Raw genomic sequence first — 16,802 nt, 5'->3', positions numbered from 1 at the left:
GGTTATTTTTAAAATTTTATTTAAAAATAGGTTAAAAATAAAAAAAATATCTTTTATATCAGTGTTAGCACAGAGAAGTTTTCTATTTGTTTGGTTGTACTAAGTTATATTATCGCTATTCGTGCAATCCAATGGTGCATATCCAAAACAAAGTATCACACGTGAGAATAAAATCAAACGAAAAGGTCGCTGCCATTCACTTAAGACAAAAAAGAGGTTTGCATATAAGAAATTAGAATTGGTTAAAGTTCAGCAGCAAAAGCCAGAGCAGACTTGTTCTCGGAGATATGACTGACCGCTGGTTCTAACCCCTCTTTAGTACTAGTTGTGCAATCTGTATTGTAATATCGGTATTAAAGGGGATCCATTAGTACCGGGTCATATAAGCGGTACTAGATGGTACGCATTAGTACCGGTTGGGGAGACCAACCGATACTAATCCATTTTTTCACTAAAAACTAAAAAAATCCGCTGACCGCCCGCACACATGCATCATCAAGTCACAAGCGATGGATGTGGATATGCTTTTCCTGTGGAGAGACTTTTAATACCGAGTTGTAACACCACCTGGTACTAGAAGTGACCATTTAATATCGAGTGGTGTTATGACCCGGTACTAAATATTCTAGGCCTATTAGTACCGGGTCATAATACCACCCAGTACTAAAGGGTCACTTTTAGTACCAGGTGATGTTACGACGTGGTACTAATAGACCTTCGGGGATACCTAATTTTGAACCCGATACTGATTCTAACATTAGTACCAGGTCCGAAATCAAATAGTACTAAGGACGAAAATACATATTCCTATTAGTGTTTAACATTGCTCGACAACTCTCAATATGGTAGGCAATTCTTTCTTTTCTTGAAAATATATGGTAGGCAAATGATGAGGAGGATAAAGAGAGAGGTAATATTAATCTCCGGAAAGAGAGCTGTGCGTACGAGCCCTTTGATTATTCCAAATGTCTACAACCGCATGGCCGCATCGTTGCACTTCAGTCAGTTCCTACTTGCAACCAACAGTGTACCTATATGGGTTGTTTCAGTGGCTTCTACTCAGGTTGTTTTGACTTTTCTTGATTCGTAGATATTATTATGTATCTAGACATAATTCATCTGGACATAGTGCATATCTAAGTGCATAGCAAAATATATGAATTTAAAAAAGCTAAAACGACCTAAAATTTGGAACGGAGGGAATAACTACGAACTTATATGTATGTACTAATAGGAGTATTAGTGTAAAGTAATGACTTTATACCAACCGGCTGTAATTTTGCTCATCTCGACAGCCGCCTTCATCGAGTTATCTTCACCAGCGCCCGTCGTCTTCAACCTTAGGAGCAGAGCTTTGGGAGAGAAGGGCGGCAGCCACGGCAGGAGGTGGCAGAGCGGCCGGTGGCGAGGTCGCCCCGGCCGGCCTAGCGGAGGAGGCGGGTTGAGGGTGGCTGAGGTGAATCGGCGAGGGCGCCAGCCGCTGGGTGGTGGAGGACCTCTGGTGGGCAGGATAGATGGTAGGGGTGAGAAATCGAATTAGTTAGTGGAGAGCGGTGGTGGTACGACGGGGGTGGGAGGATGGCGGTGAGGTAGCCGCAGGCCGCCGGCGGTGGAAGCACCATCAAGGCTAAATTACAGCCGGCTGTGAATTAGCAGCGTCGTTAGTGTAATGCCTGATTCGGTCTTGATATTTTAGACGTTTGAGATGGTTTGTTGTACATAACCGACAGCAGTCCGAAAATGAAGTAAGTCTGGGTAACATACATGAACGGTCACTTCATTGCCTATCGGTCCTAGCTAGTGATACCAGATTCCTTGATCAAGATCGTTCTTCTTATTAATGGGAACAATTTCACTCGATAAAGAAATAGGAGATTGAATCCATGACAAATCGTGGGATCCAAATTAAATAATCTTCTGCATATGAACTATTGGTAAATAAATATGACAAAACGATTTGATCGCCTGTTATGTTTTTTTTCAACGTAAGATCGTCTGATATGTAACAATACGGCAAGGGTTTCAACTTTTACACCTAATTTTGTTTGCAGGTCAAGCAAGTTTGGCATACCCATGCGAGTGGTCACCGCACCATCGGTACTGCAACCCGCCATGGTGCTTATATTGCTGCCCTACCACGAACAACAGTTGCTTAAAGTCATCCCAAGACTGCTGGGCGAACTGCCCCAGGCTCTGCCACGGCTCACAGTCACAGCAAGCTGCCTCCACGATCCCACGATCCCATCAACCCGAATACTCCCTCCGTTATCCTAATTTTATGAAGAGTCAAATTATTTTATGTTTCATCAAAATTATAGAGAGGATCACAAAAATTTATGACAACGAATAGATATACTATGAAAATATATTTAATGAAGAAACTAATGGTACTTATTTAGTATCAGAATGTTATTGTATAAATTTGATTAAACTTGAGATGCTTTGACTTTTAATAAAATTGACTTTGTAATATGGAATAGAGTGAATACATGCCATCATCTTTTCTCCCATGATGTACATCTGTACAAGGCTTATGAGATTCGATGCGACAACAAGTGATGGACGGCTCAATGGTTTGGGAGGGGTCACTTTTCGTTTTGTACGGGTGGCCGTGATCCTTTTGCAGTTCTATTTAGTTTTTTTACTTATCCGAGCGAACACGGCTGCGATATCTTATTGCGTTGTTTGCGTGCTGTGTCACGGAGTTGTAGCACACACAATTTGTTATTCCTATGAAATTGAACTGAGTATTGTGAACGAAAATCACATAAGTAGAATATAATTTATAAAATATAAGGATAGTATAGAAGGTACAAAGTAAAGGAATGCAAAATGCAGGTAAATATACAACGAAGAAAGCGCATATGAACTTAGTGCAAGGAAACAGAGGAAGCTGTAGAGAAATTATTCTGTAGGAACTTTCCAATGTACGGAGTAGTTAAAATTCCCAAGGTACAAGAGCCTTTTGATAGGGACTTCTTACGAATTTAGAGACATTCATTTATTTGCAAGGGTTTATTATTTGGATTCGATTCATTTGATAATCTTCATATTCTGCTTGCGTCCAAGGTTTTTCCATGTTCCGAACAAAATGAAATGGCGTTGCAAATAAGATGCCAGAGGAATATACGTAGCGAGCGCATAACAAATATACAGATCATTAGAGGAATAAATTTAAATATTCTGATCGAATTCCTAACGAGATCCTAGTCGTAGAACGCATTATTGCACGCACGGGTATATCAGGCAGCCAAGGTGCGTCCGACCCATTTGAGGCCCACAAGCCAGCGAGATCCGGCTCCCCCGTTTTCTTCCTCGCCGTCCGCGGTGCGCCCCTCCCCATTTCGCTCTCCACCGCTCTACCGCAGCCGCAAGCCCGCAAAGAAGGAACTGAATCCGCGATTCACCGATCCCCATTCGATCCGTAGCCATGGCCTCCTCCACCACCACCGCCGTCGACTGCCCGTGGGACGCCCTCCCGTCGCACCTCCAGGAGCGCATCCTTTCCCTCATCCCCGTCACCGAGCTGCTCCCCGTCGCCGCCGCCTCTCGCGCGCTCCGCCGCCTCCTCCGCTCCCCGGCCTTCCACGCCCTCCTCTCCCCGCACCGCCTCGACGCCTTCTTCCTCATCACCCCACGGCTCGCCGTCCACCCGCTCTCCCGCCGCGTCCTCCGCACGCCCCAGCTCGCTGCGCTCTGCCCCCCTTCCTATCCGCTCGTCTCCTCCGCGTCCCCCTCCCGCCTCATCACCTACGCCACGCTCCACTCCCTCCCGCCGATCCCCGACGGCTCCTACCTCCTCTCCGTCGTCGTCCAGCCGGCCCCCTCCTCCTCCTGCATCCTCGTCGCCGTCACCACCGGCGCGGCCGTGCGCTCGTATACCCTGGACGCCGATGATCCCTCCCGGCAGTGGGCGTCTAGAGGCGATCTCCCGGTGTCTATCTCGCTCCTGGGAAATGCCGCAGTCGCTGGCGATCGCAGTCAGCTCTTCGTCCTCGGCCGTGGCCCCGACGCTCTCTTGGTGTTCAATCTCGCGACGGGGACGTGGGAGGTGCTGCTGGTTGTGATGCCACAAGGTCTCACTACAGCGCACCTGTTTGTGTATGATGGGAGGCTGTTCATGGTTGGTGGGGTGGAGAGGTTGGGGGAGGTGGAACGGGTGGTGGTGTGGCGGCTGGAGGACGGGAAGGAGGTGATGTTATGGAGGGAGGTGGGTGTGATGCCAGTGGAGGTGTTCGATGAGTTGGTGGCTGGTCGGCATGGAAGTTTCTGGCATTTTCAGGCCGCGGACAGATTGGGGATTGTTTGCTTGTACAATGTTGTGGATGGTAGGCTGGTCATGTTTGATGCGGCTGATGGTTTGTGGACAGTGCTGCCACGAGTGTCCGGGATGGATGCAGAGGAGAGTGGCAGGTGGTTTGGACATGTCCTGGAGCCGGGAGTTGAGCTCTTGCTGGGACAACACCACCGGTGATGATAAGGTTGTTCTCTTGACTTGTATGCTTCAGTCGAATGATGACATTATTGAAATTATGTTATTTTTTCTGATGCAAATGTTTTTGCTTAAACATGAATAACTAGGTTAGCTCATAGTTGGTTTTAACAACTGTTAGTACTCCATATGCTGAGGCAGAACTCAGTGAGGGCCAGGATGGGCCATGGCCACCCCTAACTTTTGCTAATTTATAGAGAAAGTATTAGGCCGCAAGGCTAAAGTGGAGATTAAGCATGGAATTGGCTCCCTTTTTCTCATGTAATATAAACTGTATTCAGTGATTTTTTTTGGATTCAGTGATTTACACGACACTCAACTGCAGTTCATTGCAACCCTAAGGACTCAAATTCTTCTGATTTATCCTGTCCATGTTCTATTGCTACTTAGCATTGTTTAAAATCATGCAGCATTATGTGAGGATGATCTTTACCAATATCCAACTAAATCAGCCTCAAGCCCTTGCTATATTTATTAATCCGTTCCCAGTTCTTTTGCTTGATGTTTCTTGTTTGTGTCACTAGACTCTGGATTGAGTTTTCAGTCATGTTACTACTCCTTACTGAAGGCTACAATAGTTGACTAGATATAGTATGCCATTTAATAGGGATATATTAGTTTCAATGATTTTCACAATACAAGCAGTTGCGTGAACTAAAGAAAGATGAAATTGAATCCAACATATTCCTATTAAATTGCATACCATAACCAATCAACTATTGTAGCCTTCAGTAAGGAGTTGTAAGCTGAAATCTTGCAATAATTGCATTCTTTATTTATTCAATGAACTTCACATGTAGGACAGCTCTGGAATTCCCTAAAAAAAACCAAAAAAATCTTTATTGCAGAACAGATGGTGCATCCAGCGAAGCTCTATCCATTCAAACCCAAACTCCAACGTATTCAATTTAAGGATGCCCAGTTTTTGATACAGTGATGCCCAGTGCTCAGTGTGATTTTGATGCTAATTAGTCATAGGGGAGTGGTATCTTGTCATTTCAAGAGCCAATCGCAATGCCTGCACTTCAAAATTGAAATGAAATTATTGTTCTGGCCAGGGTCGCCGGTGGTTGATATAGTTTGTACAGGCAGACACCTGCGGACCTGCCCACTGCTTTTCTTCAGAGTCATCCTTTCTTTGTATGCGGTGGCTCTATTTTTGAATAGGCAAGTCTAAAACAACTATTTGCAAGTGTAGGAGGATGTATTTTTTTTATTTATTGAACTACTGTTCATGAATAGCATGGCAACGATCTATAAATTCACTATTGCCAGCTTTCCTGATGAATTGGTACGAAATCTCTATTTTACTGCTGATGTTTTCATATGGTACTCATCATGCAGACATGGAAATATAAGTGCTGCAGATTGCTCGAGTCGTGCGCACTCTAGGGGTGCAGTTGGTACTGTTGTTGGCATATTTAAGTTTTAAGTGCTGGCCCTGTATGTTGTGGCACTTGCCGCATGTGGCTCCATTGTAATATACTCCCTTTGTCCTGAAATACAAGGCATCCTAGAGATTTTTAGAACATATTAGCAGAAGTAGCAAAAGACGCATGTACCCTGAATTAATGGCATGGCATGTACCCTGAATTAATGGCTTAGTAGGTTAAATTTGACTATGTAAGTGGTGGTGTTTGTGTTTTATATTAGGGCAGTAGTGTGGGTTGACAGTGTGCTGCCATTGACAGTAGCGTTGATGTTATAATTTGCTTTAAATTGCTTTACAATCGGCCAGTGTTGTTATTTGCTTCAAATCGCTTTCTGTTGTGTTTTTTTATGTCGTCGTTGCTAGGGTCTTGTTGCTTTGTGGTAATCCCCAAGGTTTCTTCTTCCTTTTAATACAAGAGTAAATACATGAATGATTATTGTACTTGTCTTCGTGTTTTAGTTTGGCAATCATATTTTCTAAAATGCAAGTTGCCTTAAGCTCACTTGGCTACACCAATATGGTCATTAGCTCTTAGCCATGCATATTTGGATGAGTTGGACTAAGTTTGACCGTGTGTGATCGTCCAATGTGCCAAAATCATGGCATGGGCAGAGTATTTCATTTATTTTGCAACATGTATAATTAGTGAGCGGTTATATCTAATCTATGGTAAAGCATCGGCAACAGGAGAAAGGGGGATATGAACGCAAGCTCGACGTCTCAAGCTGCTTTAGTTTGTGAGATGCAGGTGAACTTCATCAGCATGGGGATCTCGAGGTGCGGGCATGCGTTGACATAAGCGAGCTGTGAGGGTTGGCGGGGGTTGGATAAGCTTTTAGGAAATAATATCGGAATGATGCAGTAGGTAAAACTGATGATAAGATGTGTCTCATTTGTTCATGTCGTGGCGTGTGAAGACAACATTTGGGTGATTCAATCAGGGTGCATACTTGCCCTATGTCACTTTGTTCTACCCAGCTAACGCAAACTGCTATTGCAACTAGAAGGAGAGGCTAAAGAGGATTGTTATAGATGGACGAGTCAAGGACAGAGAGGGGCGGCATAAATGCAAAAACAATGTAAAAGGAAATGTGCGTTATTGTGATTGTGGCCATGCTGTACTGCCAATCATTAGCCATACATATACCATATCATCCAAATACGTAGGATTATGGAGCTAACGGCTGCATCTTGTGTAGTTGGTGGAGCTTAATGGCTACGATATACAATTTTCTTAGTTTACGATAGCTAAATTTGAACACATTGGCAAGATACGAAATCATTGATGAATTTATAATAGGCCGCTTTCATTTTCTGTTTCTTCTTTAAAAAAATGGAGTACTATCTTTCCTTAGAGACGTTTGCTACTCCCAAGTGCAAACCACTACTAGGGAAAGCGCCTTGAGTGTCAGGTTCAAACCCACCTTTAGTACTGGTTGTGCAACCGGCTAAGTTAGTACTAGAGGTCATGAGACCAACCGGTACTAAATTAGTTGCCACGTCACGTGTGGCCGAGGCTAGTTTATTATCAGTTGGTCTCCCCAACCGGTACTAAATTCTAAATTCTTTTTTCTTTTCTATTTCCTTTCTCTTTTTTTTCTATTTCTTTATTCTATATTAGTATTTCATATTTGTTTCCTTTATGTATACAGCTCTAATACACAATATATATAAAGTTGTATTTGATTTAGAATATTACATTTGACATAATATTATACATAGACATATATTACATTGCATCAACTTTCCAAGTTCAACATTTTAGATCAACTATTCTGAACTGAGTTCAGACGGTGATGCAAATTTGATCCATCATTATGGAACTCTATTGCTGGATTTACTACCTCATCCAGAAGAAATCCACTGAGTTATCTTGAATTGCCCTAATTTTTTCGTCTTGAGGAGTTCTTCCTTCGTGTGCATAATCTATGTCATTAGCAAAGGTTATTATATTAGATCAATGAACTAATTTATTGTTAAGAAATTTGTATAGGTACTCTGTATTCGTTTGGCGGATCGATTGCGACCTTGAGCAATCAATTTCATTAGGTATTCCTCGTCTAATCGGCCTGCTCGTCCTCTAATCGTGCCATTGTAGCTCATAATATAAAAAGAATTATTAGGCATCAACAATAAAAAAAATTAAACACATATACAATTTGTAAATAATAGAATATAAAAAGAATTATTCTAAGAAATAGTAGGCATCAACATTAAAAAGAATGACTAAAAAATAGAATTAAACACTTATACAATTCGTAACAATAATAAATGACTAAAAAAAGAATGAAACACTTATACAATTTGTTACAATAAATGACTACAACAATATTTACTATGAATTGCTAGTAAATGACAACAAAAAAAGAATGACTAAATAACTATAAAATTGACTAATAATTATGCAATTTGTTATAATAAATGACTAATCAATATTGTACATAATGACTACAATTTTTCTATAATTTCTTGCTAATTCAACAATTTTATGCACATTTCTATAATTTATTGAACAATACTATAGCTAGTAGCAATAAAAGAAATTATTCCAAGTAGCATTGAAAGAATTATTCTAAATAGTAGGCATTTTACAGTTTCTAGTATTCCACTAATAAAACAAAGCAGGGCAATAATGTACATTAATTTCCTAGCACTATGTATAAATTTTCTAATTTTCATAACACAATTTCTATATTCACCGACACTACTTATAATTTTTTATATTTTCCTAACACCATTTATCCTAAAATCCTAGAATTAAAGAATTTTTTTAAAAAAGGATGACATCAGCGCGGCTGTAGGCTTACGTCAGCAGAGATGGCGCCCGCGGCCGTGCGCGAGGGGCGGGGGGGGGGGGAAGAGGGGGGAAGGAAGGTGGAAGAAGAAGGCCCCCCACCTCCTTGGAAGTAAGGCCGCCGCTGGTGGAGGAACGGCATGCGGTGTCCGTGGAGGGGCCACGTGAGGGGGGGGAGCGAAAAAAGCGGTGACCCCCCGTTGGAAAGGAGGGGACTCCTAATGGAGGAGGGCGCAACCGTCAGGGTCGTCCGTGCCCACACCGGGAGCGCGGGATGTCGGAGAAGGAGATAGAGGCGCGATGGGGTGGGGATGTGTCGATGTACGACGCGGCACCAGGTGCGCTGGCAGGGTCGGGGGTCGTGGGATGCGCCGCAGCCTCAGAGCTTGCGACATAGGGATGCTCGACGACAGCGATGTAGAGGACGGGGCGACGGCGGCGGAGGATCCAGCTAGGGGAGGTGACGGCGGCGGCGCAGCGGAGGTGTGTCCGCGGGGACGATGACTGGGACAACGAGGGCAATAAGAGGAGCGGCTAAGTGTCGGCGAATCAGGGAGGAAGATGATGGGGTTTTATCCCCCACTCGGTACTAAATAGGGCCTTTAGTACCGGGCCCAGCCTCCACCTTATACTAAAGGGGTGCCTAGGGCACCAAAATGAAATCCCTCCCGCTTTAGTACCGGGTGTTATTATCACCCGGTACTAAAAAGAGTTGTGGCCTCCTATTTTAGTTCGCACCAAGATAATGTTTTATTTCCTTTCATTTAAAATTGCTATTACGATAAATCAAATAACATTCATAAATTGAAAAAAAAAGTTTTTTAGCTTGATCTATAAAAATATTAAACGCACTTAAATATCAAATATAGTAGAATTAGTAATTTAACTTAGGTCATAATACTTATGTTAACTTAAAAATTGGAAAAAATAAATATTTTGGCCATGCAAAAATTTAAAAAAATAGTGCTTGTAGTGTTATTAACATGTTTACCATAACTATATACTTGTTTAATTATATATAAAATTGTTTAATATGTAATGGTGGTAAAAATGAAATATTTAATATTTTAAATATGCAATATTAGTTCGTGAGATTTGTGCAAATAGTATTGTTAATAAACCCATAGAATATGTTGCATATCATTACGATGTGTTATTACATTAATTTGTAACTTGACTATAAAACACAGCATAATAGTTTCAATACATTACACATCATCATCTAATGGAACGTTAATAACCTTCCTCTTGACGAACATCCCTTGGTTGTGATCGTGGTATAAATATGTGGCGTCCTCTTTGGCTAAGAGGATGGTTGGGTCAACCTCGACTGAAATGGAGGAAGATCATCAAACTGATCATAATCTTCTGAAATGTCAGTTTTGTCCCCAACTCCAACGATTTTTCTTTTCCCTAGAAGAACTATCTGGTGTTTTGGCTAGTCATGTGACTTATTAGCACCTTTTGTTTGGTTTGCTTGACATGTCCTTCACATAGAAAACTTGAGTCACATCCCGAATGGTTTGTCTCCGTATCCAATCTTGTTGAGGTCCACTATTGTCATCCCATAGTTGTCTGTCGTTACGCCTCCTTCAGTAAGTTTCACCCATTGGCACCGAAATAGAGGGATTTTCAAAGGTCCATAGTCGAGTTCCCATATCTCCTCAATGACACCATAGTATATGTATTTTTTCCATTGTTGTCTATTGCATCTATACGGACACAACTAACTATTTTGGTTTGTGCTCTTTTGGTCTTGGGCTGCTGTGTAAACTATGTACCCATTTATCTCATATCCTTAGAATGTTGATACTGAGATAGAAGGACCCCTAGCCAACCATGCTAGTTGCTCTTCAATCATGTCATCACCCATCAGTCGTCACCGCAATCAAGAGGTGAAAGTATCGATGTGATGACGTGTAATCCAGGCCTCAATCTTCCCCTAGTTTGAGCATCGTACAATGGTCTTATGCTCCTCCAAGTATGGAGCCACCAGGAATGATTGTTGTAGGATCGTGAAGTGTGCTTTACGAAATATACTCTCATCGATGTCCATCCGAGCTTTCCTTCATAGTGTGCCCTTTCCCTTGAGCATCCCCTCATGGCTTGATACAGGGACTCCAATCGAACTCATGTCATCAATAAAGTCAACACAAAACTCAATGACCTCCTCTATTCCATATCTCTTTGTGATGCTTCCTTTTGTACGGGTATGATTACGAAGATACTTCTTCAGAACTGCCATAAACCTTTCGAAAGGAAACATATTGTGTAGAAATACAGGATCGAGAATAAAAATCTCTTCAACAAGGTGGATTAGAAGGTGGGTCGTGATATTAAAGAAAGAAGGTGGAAAGACCATCTCAAAACTGACAAGACATTGCACCACATCATTTTGCAGCTTTAGTAGATTATTTGGATGGATTGCCTTCTAAGAAATCATGTTGAGAAATGCACATAGCTTCATGATTGCTATTCTCACATTCTCTGGTAGAATACCCCTAAGTGCAACAGGAAGCAATTGTGTCATCAGGACATGGTAGTCATGGATCTTTAGATTTATAAATTTCTTCTTTTTAATATTTGTTATTCCCTATATATTCGAGGAGTAGCCTGATGGAACCTTGATACTATTCAAGCACTCAAACATGCTTTCCTTATCTTCCTTGCTAAGAGTGTAACTGGTAGGATGCAAGTAATGTCCATCATTCCCCTTTTCTGGATGGAGGCCATCTCGTTGTTTTATACGTTTCAGGTCCTGGTGTGCTTGTTGAAAGGCAGACGACGGCTTGTTGGACTGTGCCAGAAAGAGAAAACCATGCAAGCCATTAATATACTCCATGGAGCGTTTGTCCGTGCTATACAAATCTATTGCCGATCCATCTACAAAGTATTACCGAACCAAATATTTTCTGATCATACATAGAATTATACATGAAGCATAACATGATACAAATTCTATTAAACTCAAATGTTGCCAAAAGTTTAGATAAAAATACACAAAATTTAAATTTCGGACCAAAACAACATGATACACTACGACAAACTCAAATGTTGCTGAAAGTTTAGATAGAAATACATAAATTTAAATTTCAGACCCAAACAACATGATACACTACGACAAGCTATCCACTGAGTACTATCTAGGAGGATTTTAACCATCCTTGGGCGACGAAGGTGAAGGTTTCGCTGACCGAACCTCGTCTTGTAGTTTATTTGTGCCTCCTGCAATGGTAGTACTCAGTGAACCTGAAACAATCGGGACTCGCGGTGAAGCTTAACAACCACCAAAAGGAAGTTCCTGACCCGCCGCAACAACATCTTCGTGACATATTTTCAAATAACGAAGCATTGCTCTCTCCCATATACTCATTTTCTTCAGCTTATCATGAGGACCAACTATGGTTTTCCCTTTGCCGCGAGAGCAACGATGATCGCCCCCCACCATCGCCAGTACCTCTAGGAGCAGTAGCCATCTCTATATACCACAATTTATTTAGCTCATATTTGCAAATCACTAAATTATGAACAAAAATATATTTTTTTCCACAATTTATTTAGCTCAAACATAACATATAAATGAAAAGGAGTGGAGACGACAAGTCCTATAGTTATCCTTTTCCATCCATTATTGCCTATTAGTCTTCACTGAAAAGCCGGCAGACTGGACCCCTGATAGAAGGCTTGCACTATTTTACCGGTGACCCAGGAACGCAGTAGTTAAAAGCATGCCTAAGGTCTGCTCTTGGATTTTCTTCATGGAAGATTCACAGGTACAGCTTGATGGCTTGTTTTGATTCATTCCTTTCATTCATGTCCTATATACACTACTGTGCACAAAGAAAAATATACTGTGGTCTTTGTAGTTTTAGGAATTTCAAAGTATGATAGATAAACATTGGATTGCTCGGATCACCAAAGCAACCACTCTGCTGTTGCTATCGATTCTCAAGATATATAAATCTTTCAGTTCAAGTATTTTTTTAGGAGAGAAGCTTCAATCTACTACTGGTATACCCTTCAATTGGATCTATTTAATGGCTTTTCCTAAGCTTTTTTACCCTGCATGCTTCTTATATTTCTGAAATTGTACTTCTAACTGTGATGTGTCTTCTGCCTTTAAGTTTTCATGGGGAGTAGAAATTACTTCGTAGTCCAGACTGTGGTGCTCTTCAGATATAAACTCGACTATGGGGGGGATTCTCTGATGATTTCCACACAATTCAGATAACCGGGGTGGGGACATGTTGGTTCCCTTTTATCTCAAAATTCTGAAGGTAAGATCTCAGATGGCCAAGCAACTACTCTACTATTATGAAGCAGAATCAATCTATTTCTATTTTGAGGATTCTTTAAGGAGAGAAGTATCCATTTTTCAGATGGCATATCTTCTGACTGACACACCAATGGTTTTCCCCCAACTTTTGCCGGCCATGTTCTTCTGTTTTTGAAAAATAAGTGTACCTAACTGTGTTTTCTCTTGTGCCTTTCAGTTATTATGCCATAGAGGTTATGCCAAAATCCAGCTTGTGACACTCTCTGACAAAAATCATAGAAACTGATTGGGGATTGATTGAAGCTCCATTATATCTCAAAATCCTAAAGTTGTGCCATATAAGATCTCAGGTGTGGGCTGCAAAGTTATCTCTTGATCATGCGTATAAAAGTCATGTCCATGCAACGTATTAACATGTTGATAGCCTTTCTTTTAGTGCTTCGCTTCCCTTCTCACCCCACTGTTGTTGCCCAACTGTCTACTCTAGCTTCCCCTAACTGTTGGAAAATTTTGAATATGCAACGCAATATACCTATGGATGCAGGAGGCACTAGTATGCTTCCTGTTCTTGAAAATAGTGGCACCTCGTATATAACGTTTTTTGGATTCTACACAAGAGATGGGCATTCATTTATTCTCTCCATAGTATTTTCGGGACCTCAAGCTCCAGTCATCTGGTCTGCAAACCCTGACCATCCTGTAGCCACGACGCCATTTTGAATTTCACCAGGGAAGGGGATTTGCTCCTACAGGATGGTGATGGCACCATAATATGGTCCACAGCAACAAAAAGCAAACTGGTTGCAGGCATGGGCTTAGATGTTACAGGAAACCTTGTGCTCTTCGATCAGAATAACTCCTCTGTGTGGCAGTCCTTTGACCACCCAACAGATACTTTGGTCTTGGGGCAATCACTTTGTCGGGGAAAGAATCTCAGTGCAAAACCCTCAAACACAAAATGGCCTGCTGCAAGGATCTATTTTTCTGCGGAGTTGGATGGGCTGCAGTACTCTTTCAAACCAGCAGCCTATACACAGGTGTTCCAAGCTACTACACCATCAACTTATAGAACGACAACTTGTTATGCATTTGTCAATGGAAGCCTTGGGTTCCCAGATAAAATTTTCTCACTACCATTAGCAAAATCGGTGCAATTGATGAGGCTAGAGTCTGATGGGCATTTGAGGCTTTACGAGATGGGGATACCTCACTTAGAATTGCTTATGGTGCTTGATGTACTAAGCATAGCCATGAAATTTTGTGATTACCCATTGGCATGTGGTGATTACGGTGTTTGCAATAATGGGCAATGTTCCTGTCCCAGTTTGAGCCATTTTAGGTTCCAAGATGAACGGCATCCAGATGCTGGATGCACACCCTTAACAAGCATCTCCTGCAACCATGTGCACACCCACCAGCTGATACCACTCTACAATGTTTCTTACTTCAGTTATGACAGATTCTTGTCATTAGCAACTCAAGGTACTCCCCAACGTGTCTGCATGCATTCTTGCTTAGTGGATTGCTCTTGCAAAGCAGTTCTTTTTCAGAAGTCCAGTTATCGTGATGATTATGGTAACTGCTTGCTTTTATCAGAGGAGAATCTAATTTTGCTTACAGAGGATTTAACAGGTCCCGTTTTGGCATTTTTCAAGATACAGGATGATCACTCAGAAAAGAGGACGATCATTACTGCTATTAGCTCCACAGTTGCTGGCTTTACTATAAGTCTATAACATTAATCTTTGTTTGTGCTGTCATATCGAAGAAGTGTAAGAAAGACGTGGAACCACTCTTTGATGGCATACCTGGCACACCAAAGTGTTTCTCCTTTTATGAGTTGAAGGTCGCAACCCGAAACTTCTCTATGAAGCTTGGAGTTGGTGGTTTTGGATCAGTCTTCAAAGGCACGATAGGCAAGGAAACCATTGCAGTCAAACGTTTGGAGGGTGTGGATCAAGGAATGGAAGAGTTCTTAGCAGAGGTCAAGACGATTGGCAGAATCCATCAGCTTAATCTAGTCAGATTGGTAGGATTTTGTGCTGAAAAATCACATAGGCTCCTTGTCTATGAGTACTTGTGCAATGGCTCATTGGATAAATGGATCTTCCACACAAGTCCAGTTTTCACTCTTTCTTGGAAAACTAGACGTAATTTCATATTGGCAATTGCTAGGGGTTTGTCTTACCTCCATGAAGAATGCGAGGAAAAGATTTCTCATTTAGATATCAAGCCACAGAATATTCTCTTGGATGATAAATTCAATGCAAAGGTCTCAGACTTTGGACTCTAAAAAATGATAAATAGGGACCAAAGTAAAGTTATGACTCGAATGCGAGGAACACGTGGATATCTGGCACCGGAATGGCTGGACTCAAAAATCACAGAGAAGGCTGACATTTACAGCTTTGGGATCGTGATGGTTGAAATCATCTGTGGTAGAGAAAATTTGGATGAATCACAGCCCGAGGAGAGCATCCATTTGATAAGCCTGCTTCAAGAGAAGGCAAGGTTTGGTCAGTTGTCTGATTTAGTCGACAGTGCCAGCAATGATATGAAGTTTCACATGGACGAGGTTATAGAAGCTATGAAACTTGCAATGTGGTGCTTGCAGGTTGATAGCAGCAGAAGGCCCTTGATGTCAACAGTTGCCAAGGTGTTGGAAGGTGTGATGAGCATGGAGGCCGCACCTGACTGCACTTTTGTCCCCAGTTTTGTGTCAAGCAATGCCCATATAGTGGGCTTAACTTCTTCCTATGTGCCTTCCGAGTCACATTTATCGGGGCCTTGGTGATACAACAACTGTTTACCTCTGCTTCGGTTGCTCATTTTCGCTTAATGCATATCTTCGTACCTGTTCTCGTCCATATGGACGCGGTGTAGCATGATATCTCCTATATAACCACAATAACAGGTGATCATTTTCTTGCTTTGTGAAGAGAACAGCGATTTCACCTGTATTATGTGTAGCAGATGTTGAGATCACGTTGGACATTGCCACATTGGTGACCAGCTATTCTTATTAACTCGTATCCCCTTGTTTGTAGCACTGATTATATGACAGGAATTTGATGTGTTTCTTCCTATTGGTATACTCTAATTTCACGTTCGTGAACAAGGCGTTTTCAGGTTTGACGTGAGCTTGGCAGTGTTAAGGACATAACATTACGCCTTACTTTCAATGCTAGCACTATCAAAGCTCGTTTGCGTGAATTCTGTGAGTGCTTTGGTTGTTGGGTAATAGATAGTGATTAGACCAAACATTTTCCTAGCAGTGCCGGCTCATTTGCATTATCGTAAACCTGAACTGCAAAACCATAGTCACGCCCATTTTGGTAACTAGATGAATGCATTGACGCGCAAAGCTTAATGTGTCCGCTTGGCTTGTTAGAATAATAATGCACGGAAGCAACGATGATCTACCGAGACGATGTATGTGAGATTACACATAACACTGGAGACATGATATTTGTTGACGAGATTCAGCCAAAACCTACATCCCAGGGGCATGAGTATGAGCACTCGTCTCCAAACCGTAACACTGGTCGCTTCGGGTTCCCGGCAATACACCACCACGCCCCTTGAGCTTATCGCTATGCCGTCATAGTTACAACATCGGTCCTCTCATTTGTACGAGGAGCTCGGGTTATAAGAGTCCGACACATACTCTGGACCCTACTGCTAATACAACTCTAAGTCCAAACATAATCAACTAGTACGCGGTATTCGACACAATTCTAACATGGCTCTCTTTGCAGCTACGATAACACGGCAATCAAAGCCGATCATGCGTAGAGTCCTATGTTAG

At 41.9% G+C, this 16,802-nt stretch overlaps 1 protein-coding gene and 1 pseudogene across 4 annotated transcripts; both read left to right on the top strand.

Annotated features, from left to right (window-relative positions):
- The first annotated feature begins 3,249 nt into the window (after window positions 1–3,249).
- Window positions 3,250–6,249, top strand: LOC101771244 (F-box/kelch-repeat protein At5g43190). 4 transcript variants are annotated; one of them, XR_215228.4, is made up of 3 exons: window positions 3,252–4,481; window positions 5,551–5,659; window positions 5,837–6,249. XR_215228.4 is itself a non-coding variant. In XM_022826249.1 (2 exons), exon 1 carries the CDS (start codon window positions 3,431–3,433, stop codon window positions 4,472–4,474), a length of 1,044 nt encoding a protein of 347 aa, XP_022681984.1. In that variant the 5' UTR covers window positions 3,250–3,430; the 3' UTR covers window positions 4,475–4,481; window positions 5,346–5,780. The 4 variants fall into 4 exon arrangements, 3 of the variants coding, with proteins under 3 accessions (XP_022681984.1, XP_004968844.1, XP_004968846.1); XM_022826249.1 differs by lacking the exon at window positions 5,837–6,249 and having other exon boundaries at window positions 3,250–4,481; window positions 5,346–5,780; XM_004968787.3 differs by lacking the exon at window positions 5,837–6,249 and having other exon boundaries at window positions 3,251–4,481; window positions 5,341–5,780.
- A 2,769-nt stretch (window positions 6,250–9,018) lies between these two features.
- Window positions 9,019–16,032, top strand: LOC101759501 (annotated as a pseudogene).
- The last annotated feature ends 770 nt before the right edge of the window (window positions 16,033–16,802 follow it).

Source organism: Setaria italica, chromosome V (assembly GCF_000263155.2).
Source record: "Setaria italica strain Yugu1 chromosome V, Setaria_italica_v2.0, whole genome shotgun sequence".
NCBI classification, from domain to species: Eukaryota; Viridiplantae; Streptophyta; class Magnoliopsida; order Poales; family Poaceae; genus Setaria; species Setaria italica.
The sequence above is the reverse complement of the archived record's forward strand: the minus strand, read 5'-3'. Positions and strand labels throughout refer to the sequence as shown.